This window comes from Megalops cyprinoides, chromosome 22 (assembly GCF_013368585.1).
Source record: "Megalops cyprinoides isolate fMegCyp1 chromosome 22, fMegCyp1.pri, whole genome shotgun sequence".
Taxonomy (NCBI): Eukaryota; Metazoa; Chordata; class Actinopteri; order Elopiformes; family Megalopidae; genus Megalops; species Megalops cyprinoides.
This window is the reverse complement of record NC_050604.1, coordinates 27058761-27070801: the sequence shown is the minus strand read 5'-3', so window position 1 is coordinate 27070801 and position 12041 is coordinate 27058761. Positions and strand designations below refer to the sequence as shown.

General features: G+C 48.3%; 1 protein-coding gene across 1 annotated transcript in view; it reads left to right on the top strand.

Moving 5' to 3' along the window:
* LOC118769928 (prostaglandin D2 receptor 2-like) overlaps positions 1-9707 on the top strand; it is a 10420-nt gene extending 713 nt beyond the window's left edge. Inside the window, exon 2 of the mRNA XM_036517349.1 lies at positions 8465-9707. Within this exon, the coding sequence (XP_036373242.1) occupies positions 8465-9668 (1204 nt within the window). The 3' untranslated portion in view covers positions 9669-9707. The remainder of the gene's footprint in view (positions 1-8464) is intronic.
* The last annotated feature ends 2334 nt before the right edge of the window (positions 9708-12041 follow it).

Sequence of the window (12041 nt, the reverse complement as noted above, 5' to 3'; positions counted from 1 at the left end):
TCTGAGTGTGTGCGGCTGTGTTGCTGCTGTTTCTGAGCATGTGCGGCTGCTGTTTCTGAGTGTGTGCGGCTGTGTTGCTGCTGTTTCTGAGTGTGTGCGGCTGTGTTGCTGCTGTTTCTGAGTGTGTGCGGCTGAGTTGCTGCTGTTTCTGAGTGTGTGCGGCTGTGTTGCTGCTGTTTCTGAGCGTGTGCGGCCGTGTTGCTGCTGTTTCTGAGTGTGTGCGGCTGCGTTGCTGCTGTTTCTGAGTGTGTGAGGCTGCGTTGCTGCTGTTTCTGCGTGATTGCATTGTATGCGCTCTGCTGCATGAGACCGTTCCCGTGTCTCGGGAGGGAGCTGAGGGTGGCTGTCTGAGCTCTGTGACGGAGGCGTACGGCTGGGCTGGGAGTGAGGACAGCAACAGGCTACAACATGTCACAGTCACGACAGGAAGCAGCCCTGGTCAGAACGTGCTGTCAGCTCTCAGAGTTAAAGAGCTGTACCAGGATCAGCGCTTTTCCTGTCAGCTCTCAGGGTTAAAGAGCTGTACCAGGATCAGCGCTTTTCCTGTCAGCTCTCAGGGTTAAAGAGCTGTACCAGGATCAGTGCTCTTCCTGTCAACTCTCAGAGTTAAAGAGCTGTACCAGGATCAGTGCTCTTCCTGTCAACTCTCAGAGTTTAAGAGCTGTACCAGGATCAGTGCTATTCCTGTCAGCTCTCAGAGTTAAAGAGCTGTACCAGGATCAGTGCTCTTCCTGTCAACTCTCAGAGTTTAAGAGCTGTACCAGGATCAGTGCTATTCCTGTCAGTGGGACCCCCCCACAGATAACCCGCCACCGGCCCCCGTGCAGAGATAGCCTCCTCAGTACAGGATCACCCACCGTGCTACACTGATTTCACCAGCTGATAATCTGTGTGTTTGTGTTCCTTCATTATTTGGAGCAATGCTGCATTGTGGTGAGCACAGCCTTGTGCCATAGATGTGCTATCGGTCTGAGTTGTGGCCTATTTAACGAGCTGATAAAGTGATATGACGGATATGTACACGCAGCCTTTTGCCTGTTGGATTAGAAATGTTAGACGTCATTATTATGAGCATTGCCCCTAACTGACCATAAACATTACTGCTGTTGTCCCTGGCAATCAAACAGGGGCACTGCAGAAGGTCAGACATACAGACGAAGCCAGCGTTTTGGCTGAGGAACTAATGTGACCAAACTTTCTGTTCTCCTCCTTTTTAGGCAACTATTGCATCTGTTTAATCTTTCTGAGATAATGTTTCTGGCCACGGTCAGTGCTTCCTTTTCATTAGCAGTGCTGTAAATACCCCCCCCCCCCCCCCCGCCTTGAGCTTGCATCATTTCCTCTCAGTCTCTGATTGGACGAGAGCCACAGTCCCCTGTATCCTCACATGTACATCAGCAGCTGATGTGCAGGTTTCCCCAAAATCTGACGTGCATCGCCTCTGGGGGATGGCTGAAGACGAGCCCACAGACGCCCCCTCCACTTTCAGAGGTCAAGAGAATACTCCCATGAAAGGAACCCCCCAGTCTGTGGATTTAAGTAGAGCAACTTATGATTTGTTCCATTTATGATCCATTTTCCCAGTGTGTAGGACAGCATCAGCACCTCCACAGGACTTATACTGTACAAAACACCCAATCTCCTGAAAGTACTTCTGTGCTAAAACAGGAACTACTATTACAATTACCACAGAAACAATTCTCTAGAATCATGCCCAAGCAGCAGGCATCTCAGTGGTCTTACCCCTGCTTTTGAGGTCAACAGGGGGAAAGCAACTCTTTCTATTTAAACAAAAGGCAAATTTCAAAGGCAAACACAGAAAAAAACAAAGTTGTTCCTTTAGACTTTCCCATCCTCTCCTCTCCCTGAAATTTCTCCCTGTAGACTTTCTCCTCTTCTCCTCTCCCACTCTTTCTGTCCCTCCCTCGGTATCCCCCTGTGTGCTGATCAGTAACACAAACATCGCACACACGGGACAGTCTGTTCCAGCTCTGCGACATCGCCTCCTCTGCAGCTGAGATCAAAGGAGAAAAACAGCAGACTGATGATTCCTGCTGAAAGGAAGACAGAGAACATCAGAGAACATCAGAGAACAGCGTTCTGGTGATCAGACGCAAGATGGAGAGTTTTAGAACAGAGAACATTAGAACAGGTTTTCAGACTCAGGTTTACATGGCAGAGGGTAAATCTTACAGGACCGGATATAATTTCTTGCAATGAGAGCAGAGAGTAAAGAGCAAAGGAAAATGTTTGCTGCTTACAATAAGGCCAACAAAAGCCATAACTGGGCAAATATGGTTACAATTCAAAGAAAGAATCCACAGAGAGCATGCGTATGGAAGTGTATGTCTGTGTATGTGCAGGAGCTTGCCGCTAAGGCAATTAGCATTTTGAAGTGCACTTTCCCCTTGTAACTGTGAGTCACGCTACATCTGCAGTCAGTACTAATTGATCAGTAAGTGCTTGAAATGATGATGAAACAAATATTTTTAATGTATTATTCATAAGTGTGAATTAGTGGATGTCATTGTGGTCTGATCGTCATGTCTAATGTTTCCCCCACACCCTCTTAATTTCATACTGGCTGCACTTAGCTATTGTAATCAAACGAACAAGCAGAAAGATTAAAGACGGCCATATACTCAGACGTAATTTATTTCAGGTTTCCAGAGAATCGCGCGGTGAGTCAGGACAGGAAGGGCGCGACACTGCACACATGGGGATGCGTCGCACACCAACCGCGCATGTTGGTTTTGAAAGCTTCGTTCTGTCTAAAATTATTTTTTAAAAAAACTTTCATACCGGGCGAAATGGCACGCTGGATCAAACGGGTGACATGGCCCTCCGAGGCAGCCCCTCAGAGACCGGCCTCTGAGAAGCTCACCACGCCGCCTGCCCGTTGCGGAATTCGGCTGCAAAACCGCGCCCTGCACAACACTCACCAGCTGGACAATTACTACTCAGTAACACTAATACACTACATGTGCATACAAAAACGACACACTGATAATATGTTACATTACTGTCATTCAGCAGACACTGTTATCCAGAGATTTAAATCGGTTATATGTTTACTGGTTATCCATTTACACAGCTGGATATTTACCAAAGCAATTTTCGGTTAAGCACCTTCTCCATGGGTACAGCAGTAGTGTCCCAGCAGGAAAATGAACCAGTAACCTTTCAGCTACCAGCCCTGCTCCTTACTGCAGCCCTTAGCACAGTTCAGACAACATATTTTTAACTAAGTCAATACAATGAAAATAAGTAAATTATTACCGTTTTGGAATATCTGTAATATATTCTTTGGCTGAACAACATATTTCGGAAAATATTACAATATATTTAATTTTTGGAACGGGTGACTATTTGTAATCGGATACATACATTACTGTTTATGAGTCATCTTGATCATTACACAGTCATGGATTCAATTTCACAAATGAAGTTTAATTTTTCAAATTTGCTACTGAAGGATCAAATGAACCAGCTCTTTATTGCTTTTGTCTTGTCTGTGTGCCCCAACCCTGCAGCAATACTGATATTCAGGTTCAGCCAACATTAAAAGCATGTTAATGCGGGTTTGCTGTATAAAATAACATATTGGGTTACACAGCCGGCCTTCACCAAAGATGACAAAAGACATTAGCGGTGAACATGCTGGAACAGATCTGCAGTCTGGATTAATCAGTTGCATTTTGGCCAGTTATAGCGGACAGGGTTGGCAGCTTTCAGCTGCTGCGTAACTGTGGTATCCATCACTGCGGTGCTTACTCACAAAGCTCTTATTCACTGCAGCCAAGCCAGAGCAGAGAGGATTTAATATCGCCTGCCACACACCTGGGGACAGGACTCAACTTCAGTGATCAACTGGCCTTTAACAACCTCCAGACACCTTACAGCTAACACTCTGAGAGAGAGAGAGAGAGAGAGAGAGAGAGAGAGAGAGAGAGCACACCTTACAGCTAACACTCTGAGAGAGAGAGAGAGAGACAGCACACCTTACAGCTAACATTCTGAGACAGAGAGTGCACTTTACAGCTAACGCTCTGAGAGAGAGCACACCTTACAGCTAACGCTCTGAGAGAGAGCACACCTTACAGCTAACGCTCTGAGAGAGAGCACACCTTACAGCTAACGCTCTGAGAGAGAGCACACCTTACAGCTAACGCTCTGAGAGAGAGAGCACACCTTACAGCTAACGCTCTGAGAGAGAGAGCACACCTTACAGCTAACGCTCTGAGAGAGAGAGTATACCTTACAGCTAACGCTCTGAGAGAGAGCACACCGCAATGGTTTTGATGGCACACACTCAGCAAACTTTGTATGATGGAGAGGTCTGCTTTTAATGAGAGACACACTTTGTACAACAAGCCTGAAAGTTGTTGACATGGTCTTACTTGCTCTTGATCAAGAAAAAATATTCAACAAGACAGATCGTGTCTACATCAGAATTAGAATCAGAATAGACTTTATTGTCATTCCACGGTGGGGGTACAACAAAATTGTGGGTGGTCTGCAACAACAGCGCACTGTGGAACATTTATATAAACACAATACAAATAAGGCACACGACATTGGGTATAGATACAATAAATACAATAAATACATGTTCATCACTTCAGAGGCCTTTGGACTGGACATGCTTTTAATTCTCTTGTTAAACTGCAATATCATGGAGTAGAAAACATGTTAAAAATAAACAAAATATTTGTGATCCTCTTCCCAGTAAGCTGGAGGAATAGACAGGGGTGGGCTGTCCCAGGCCTCTGGCTGTCCCAGGCCTCTGGCTGTCCCTGGCCTCTGGCTGTCCCAGGCCTCTGGCTGTCCCTGGCCTCTGGCTGTCCCGGGCCTCTGGTACATTCCAAAGCTTCTGCTGTGTGATGAATTAGGTTTGCAGCTGCAGGAGATGCTGGAGTACTGCCCAGCCTTAGCTTACGGCTCCTGCAGATGCTGTACTTCAGAACAGCGATGATCGGCGTGGACTCACCCTATTGATAAGAGTGACTACCAGTTACTATCCTTACAAGTGGTTTGGCAGCAAGTTTTGTGGTTTTCTGCTTTTTGAAAAAATATAGATTTTCAAAAAGCAGATATAGATTTTCTTTTTTTCTTCTTTTTTTGTTCTTCTAAACAATTAAGAAGTTTTTAAAGAAACTCACTGTTTATCTCTCTCTCTCTCTTTCACCTCATAGTCCTAATCTCGCTCTGATCTTCATCAGAAGACGATTGTGCTCGCGTGTTGTTGCTGTTACATTTGCAGCGTCAGTCTTATTGTGCAGAAAGTTCAGTGATAACAGCAGATGGACTCTGATAAAATCTGTATCTTATGCAGCAATGTTTCCCGTCATAGTTACTCCTCCGTGTCGCTTCCTCATTTTAAAAATGCAAACAAATTCAGACACTGTGCGTCGCCTCTCCAATGACCTCCACACACTCCTGTGTACACACGCACTCACGGCAAAAACACGCACACGCAAATACGGACCTGTACATACACAGGCACACGTTCACATACTCACACACACCCACCCACACACGTGCACCTGCAAAGATAAGGGCCCACAGAAATACGCAGATAAAGACAAATCTGCTCTGCACAGAATGATATGACACTTTGTTTTCCTATCATATGACCAAATTAGCGTTCAGCAGCAGCTTTGATGGTCAGGGGGAGGTGGGGAGAGATGGTATCTCGGGCCTGTAGAGATACACGGGTGATGTGAAGCAAGGGGAAGAGAGATGCAGTGCAGCGAGCGAGAGCTTATAACGGCGCGTGTACAGATACAGAGACAAACAGGAGACATGCAAAGGAGAGAGAGAGAGAGAGAGACAGAGAGAGAGAGAGCGACAGAGAGACAGAGAGAGCACATCAGTGTGGCCCAACGGCTGGGCTGAAGCTGGAGGGTTCACTGTCGGTGAATTTTGCATATGGAAATGATGAGGTTGGTGAAGAGATAGGGCTGTATAGATATGAGTCAGAGCAGAACAGTAGAGATAGTGTTGCTCAGAAATAGGTCTGTGTTTCATTACTGACTGTATACAGTAATGTCTTCCATTCATGTTGTACTCTCAATACCAATACACACGCACACACACACACACACACACACACACACACACACACACACACACACACACACACACAGGCATCAGCACACACACACGCACACACAGGCCCATGCACACACACATACACGCGCACACAAACTAACACTCCTGACCACAGTCTGGACTGAAACCATGGTAAGCCTCACTCTCAGTCAGCAGGGGCTTTAAAATTGCTGCTGACTTTTCCAACCTGTCTGATGTTTGGAGGAACCTGCTCTCAACTCAGGAACACATTTCATGGGTTAAGGTAAACTCTAATCAGGTTAAAGGCTGGACAGGCTATAGGAGTTTTTCGGAGAACTTCCTCCCATCTGTCCAATCACCCTTTCAGCTCAGCCTCTCCCTCCGTTCCCATAACCACCCACAGATGCTCACTTTAGCAACCTCTGGCTCCATCACTCCTTTTCCAGGACTTTCACTGGCTGCTTCAGTGGGATGTTCAGTGGGATGAGGGATGTTAGCGAGTGAGGCTGCAGAAAAGTAAATAACGTGAGAGTGGAGGGGAGATTCAGAGCAACTGACAGGCCCAGTCAGAGGCTGGGAGAGAGTGAGCGGCCCAGTCAGAGGCTGGGAGAGAGGAGGAGGATCCTGGGGGGGGGGCACGAGCCATATAGCACCTGACAAGAGAAGAGTGACCGCTCAGGACAGGATGAGAAGGCATGCTGTAATACTCTGGGTTTCCCAGCATTCCTGAGCCAGAGCTCCAGGCTCCGGAAGCCTCTCTGTCCCTGGAGGAGCTGACAGTAACAGCGAGTCAGCAGGGCCCTGGGGGGTCCCCCAGGGACTGACGGGCTCACAGCGGAATTCTACAGCGCATTATGGGATACCATCAGTGTTGATTTTTGGAAAGTTATTCAGCAGAGCTGCCAAAACAGGATAACTTCCCCTTACCTTTAGTGACCTTGCAACCCAGAAAGGAGGATCTATGCTGAAAAACTGGCATTCAGTCAAAGCTTAGTGTGTAGATTATAAGATGCTGTCATAAGCTTGCTCTACACTGCTACAGTTAATAACAGTGACATTGGACTGATATCTATCAGTCAAGAAATATGGAGGTTTTTGTGTCTGGCGAAACCTTCAGATCAGACATGAGATTTTAATTCACTGCAGAGCAGAGCATAAAGCAAATATGCTGTCAGTTCTGTTTCCAGCCACTGGGGGGAGCAGGGCGCAGGGGTGCCCCCTCTCTGGCCTCCTGTTCTCTCTCTCCCTGGAACCCCTGCCCTGCTCCTTAAGCAGCTTACACTGTTCAGGGCTACCTGTTAAATAGCATATTTTGACAAAGTGACTGTTGTGCTGAGAAACCTGGACAATGTACACAGACCGACAATGTCTGTCTACGTGTCTGGGGTGGTATGAGAGAGCACCTTCTGCAAAGATTATTTAGGACTAGAGTGACACTCTGGTGGGGGACTGAACACCTTCCTCTCCTCAGAAGTAGAGCCAAGTGGGATTTAAAGTGCTGGGGGTTTATTTCAATTTTTTTTTATTTCAAAATCAGAAATTTTAAGGAGGTGTTCAGAGGAAAAGAATTTTCAGAAGGTCAGGTCTGACACTAGATGGAAGACATCTCTGGGGTAAATAATGAGATCCATCTTGGACTATAATATCTAAAAACTCCTGAGATGAGTAGGAGATATACAGTGAAGGATGCTCCATAAACAAGAGCTTGGCAATCAATAACCCAGCACAATGTTTAATCTGTTTTAATACTGGCAAAATATTCCCCTTCTACAGGATGGAGCAAACATATTTGTTTCAAAAGGCTCCCAGGTACAGCTGCTGTTTACTGTCTTGGAGGAAGGAACGTTTGTCTAAATCATGTTTCATATTCAGGGTGAGGTGCAGAAAAATAATGAAAAACGTACACACACTTATTGTCAGTTTTGAGACCGAGGAAACTGCAATTCTTAAGACCGAACATGTGACGGTATGTCTGGTGTGAAATCTACGGTCATCTCTAAGGCCAAACTGGAATTTCTTTTATAAGACTAATGATCACATACGGAACAGACTAACGATACTGTCCCTGCGTTCTGCATTATGCAGAATAACCAGGTGGAATAGAGTCCACACACTCAGGCTCACCCAGGCTGCTGGGTTCCTGGTGTTTTTTCCAGGGGATGGTTTGGGCTGCAGTTCTTTCTGTGCTTGTACTTTTGTTGCTCTCTTTTCCTCACATGTAAACATGTAAATAGTTCACTTATCAAACCTCTTTGCTTAAAGATTGTTGAACAAAAGGGCTTTTAAAATTCAAAAATTTTAGTCTCTCTCTCTCTCTCTCCACCCCCTCCCTCCCTCTCTCTCTCTCTCTCTCTCTCTCTCTCCCTCTGTCTCTCCCTCTGCCTCCCAGAGACACAATGGCCTCCCTCAACAGCTCCTACTGCCCCATCCTGCAGGAAATGCTGTCTCACTCCCTGCACAACCACACGGAGGTGAACCTGGCGGAGGTGTTGCTGCTGGCCGTGGTGTCGGCCGTCGGCATCCTGGAGAACGCGCTCATCCTGTGGGTGGTGGGCTTCCGCGTGCGGCACACTGTCTCTGCCGTGTGGGTCATCAACCTGGCGCTGTCCGACCTGCTGGCCACGCTGACGCTGCCGCTCTTTGTGCTGTACCTGGCCTTCTCTCACAGCTGGGAGCTGGGCCAGCCGCTCTGCGCCGCCCAGTCCGCCGTCTTCTTCCTCAACATGTTTGTCAGCGCCTTCCTGCTCGCCGCCATCAGCCTGGACCGCTGCCTGATGGTGGCCCGGCCCGTGTGGAGCCAGAACCACCGCTCGGTCCCGGCGGCCTGGCTCATCTGCGGGCTTGGCTGGCTGTGGGCCGCCCTCAACAGCCTGCCCTACTTCCTGTTCCGCTCCGTCATTCCCCGCAAGGACGGCCGCAACATGTGCTACCACAACTTCGCGCTGTACCCGACGGGCGCGGGCCTGGACCGGGACTGCAGGCTGCGGCAGGAGGCCACCGCCATCTCCAAGTTCCTGCTGGCGTTCCTGGTGCCGCTGGCCGTGATCGCGGGCAGCTACGCCTGGTTCGGGTGGAGCCTGCGGGAGCGGGCCCGGCGGCGCGGCAGCGGCAGGATGCTGAGGTCCAGCTCCAGCTCCAGCACTGGTGCCGCCAGCCTGGGGCCCATCTCCCGCCAGTTCTCGCGCATGGTGGTGTCGGTCATCGCAGCCTTCGGCCTTTGCTGGTCCCCCTACCACGCCTTCTGCCTGCTGGAGATGACGGCCCACTCCTGGCCCCGCGGGGTGAAGATGGTGGTGGTGGGCCTACCCCTCGCCACCTTCTTCTCCTTCCTCAACCCCGTCCTGAACCCGGTGCTGTACGCCTTCAGCTGCCCGGACTTCTGCGTGCGCATCCGGCAGAGCCTGGCCGCGCTGCTGGAGGGCCTGCTGGAGGAGGACAGCAGGGGGCGCTGCAGCATTGGATCCACCAAGGGCAAGAAGCGCAGGGACACGCCCTCCCCCCACGCCTCACATCTGCTCTTCTCCAAGGCCTCCATGGCCTCCTACCAGTTCAAACACTGCCAGTCAACAAGCAGAGACAGCGAAGACAGATAGAGAGAGTGGGGAGGGAGAGGGGGGGAGGGAAATAAGAGAGAGGGGAAAAGCAGGAGAGAGGGGGAGTGAGGGGATAAAAGAGGGAAAGAGAGAGAGAGAGACAGGGAGAGGGAAGGGAAATAAGAGAGAGAGGGTGAGAGAAGGGGGGGATTAGAGAAAGAGTGGGAAAAGCAGGAGAGAGGGGGAGTGAGAGGAAAAAAGGGAGAGAGAAAGAGAGAGATAGAGGGGAGGGGAAAAGAAAGAAAAGAGGAGGAGATGGCGGAAAAAGGAGGGAGAGAGGGAGTGAAGGCCTGAGACAACACACCTACGACTCTCACATTGCATGAGGAAAGCATGAGCGACACAGGCAGGCATACACGTCCTGTGAGATGTGAGATGTGTACTCTCTGTATGGATGTGTATGGATGTGTACTCTCTGTATGGATGTGCACTCTCTGTATGGATGTGCACTCTCTGTATGGATGTGTATGGATGTGTACTCTCTGTATGGATGTGTACTCTCTGTATGGATGTGTACTCTTTGTATGGATGTGCACTCTCTGTAAGGATGTGCACTCTTTGTATGGATGTGCACTCTCTGTAAGGATGTGCACTCTCTGTATGGATGTGCACTCTCTGTATGGATGTGCACTCTCTGTAAGGATGTGCACTCTTTGTATGGATGTGCACTCTCTGTATGGATGTGTACTCTCTGTATGGATGTGCACTCTCTGTATGGATGTGTATGGATGTGTACTCTCTGTATGGATGTGTATGGATGTGCACTCTCTGTATGGATGTGCACTCTTTGTATGGATGTGCACTCTCTGTATGGATGTGCACTCTTTGTATGGATGTGCACTCTCTGTAAGGATGTGTATGGATGTGTACTCTCTGTATGGATGTGTACTCTCTGTATGGATGTGCACTCTCTGTATGGATGTGCACTCTCTGTAAGGATGTGCACTCTTTGTATGGATGTGCACTCTCTGTATGGATGTGTACTTCACGTACGCCCAAGTATCTGCAAACTGCACTGCGTTTTCACTTTTGCCATTGCAACATTTGTCATTTGAAATGTAACTTCATTTTAAAATAATGCACCACCAGTCAGCATCTGCACTGCAGAACACTCTCTCAGCCTGCTTCATTGACTGTATTACTTTGTTGGTACCATATGCTTATGGTGCGTGAGTGTGTGTGTGTGTGTGTTTGTGTGTCTATTTGCCTATAATTCACTGACAATATTTTTCAATAAACAGTTTAAAATAGATGCAGCTGTGTTCTGCAGTTCATCCGGTCTCCGCGAGTCCCTTCCCCCTCACAGGGAAACACATGCATGCTGAAGGAGTTAGGAACCGCATAACCTTCCCGAAGCAGGAAACGCAGCAGCATGGAACTCCATGCTCCAACTCCACTTCCAGGAACTCGAATCAAATTCACTGGGAATCACAAAGAGAAGAAAACAATAGCTGGAGGCTTCCCAAACAGGAGAAACATAAAGGGCAAAAAATACAGGTGGCATTGTACCTGGAGAGATGCCTTTACTGTACCTGAGCTGGCTAACGGGCCCACGCAGAACAAGCCAACAGTACTATAAATTGATAAACTGGAACATCAAAGGGAGAAGATGTTTGTTCTACGATGTTATTGCAGTCAGTAGCTTCATAAATACACATCTGGCCATGACTGTCGCAACACTCACCAGCCTATCCAGTGAAAATCTGACTTTATTAGCAATCATTTCCCATAAAGGCGATTTCCCAGCATGCATTTTGGAGAGCATTTACAGCTTGCAGTTCGCACACATCCTTCAGGAAACAAGGGCTGCAGCTTGTTCTGCCTCCATCAGAGGGCATTACAGCACAGATCATCTCCACAGGTGTTCATGGGAGACAGGTACACTTTGACAGCCCCTTTACCCGCCGTGTGGCAGTTGCTTTTAAAGCTTTTAATTCAGTAGTTTAGTTCTTCTTAATATGTGTGCTATACAATGTGCTATTGTGTCCAGTCAGTCTCTGTATCTATACTGTGCTGTATTAACCCTCTCTCTCAGTGCAGTGTTAATGTACTGTAGTGTCCAATCAACCCACAACCACCCTGCTCTCCCTCTCTCTCTCCTCCCCCCTCCCTCTTCCCCTCTCTCCCTCTCTCTCTCTCTCCCTCTCTCTCTCTCTCCCTCTCTCTCCCCCTCCCTCTCTCTCTCTCTCTCACTCTGTCTGACAGAGGTGTAATTGAGGCAGTAACAGTGTAGGATTACCGCTGAGGTTGTAATTTTGAGAATATTAAAGAGTGAAGATCCGGAGGATGAGGAGTAATCCCTGCCATGGTGTGGCCTCGTGTCCCCGCCCTGTCCCCTCACATGCTGACAGGATTAAGCACTCCGCCGCAAAA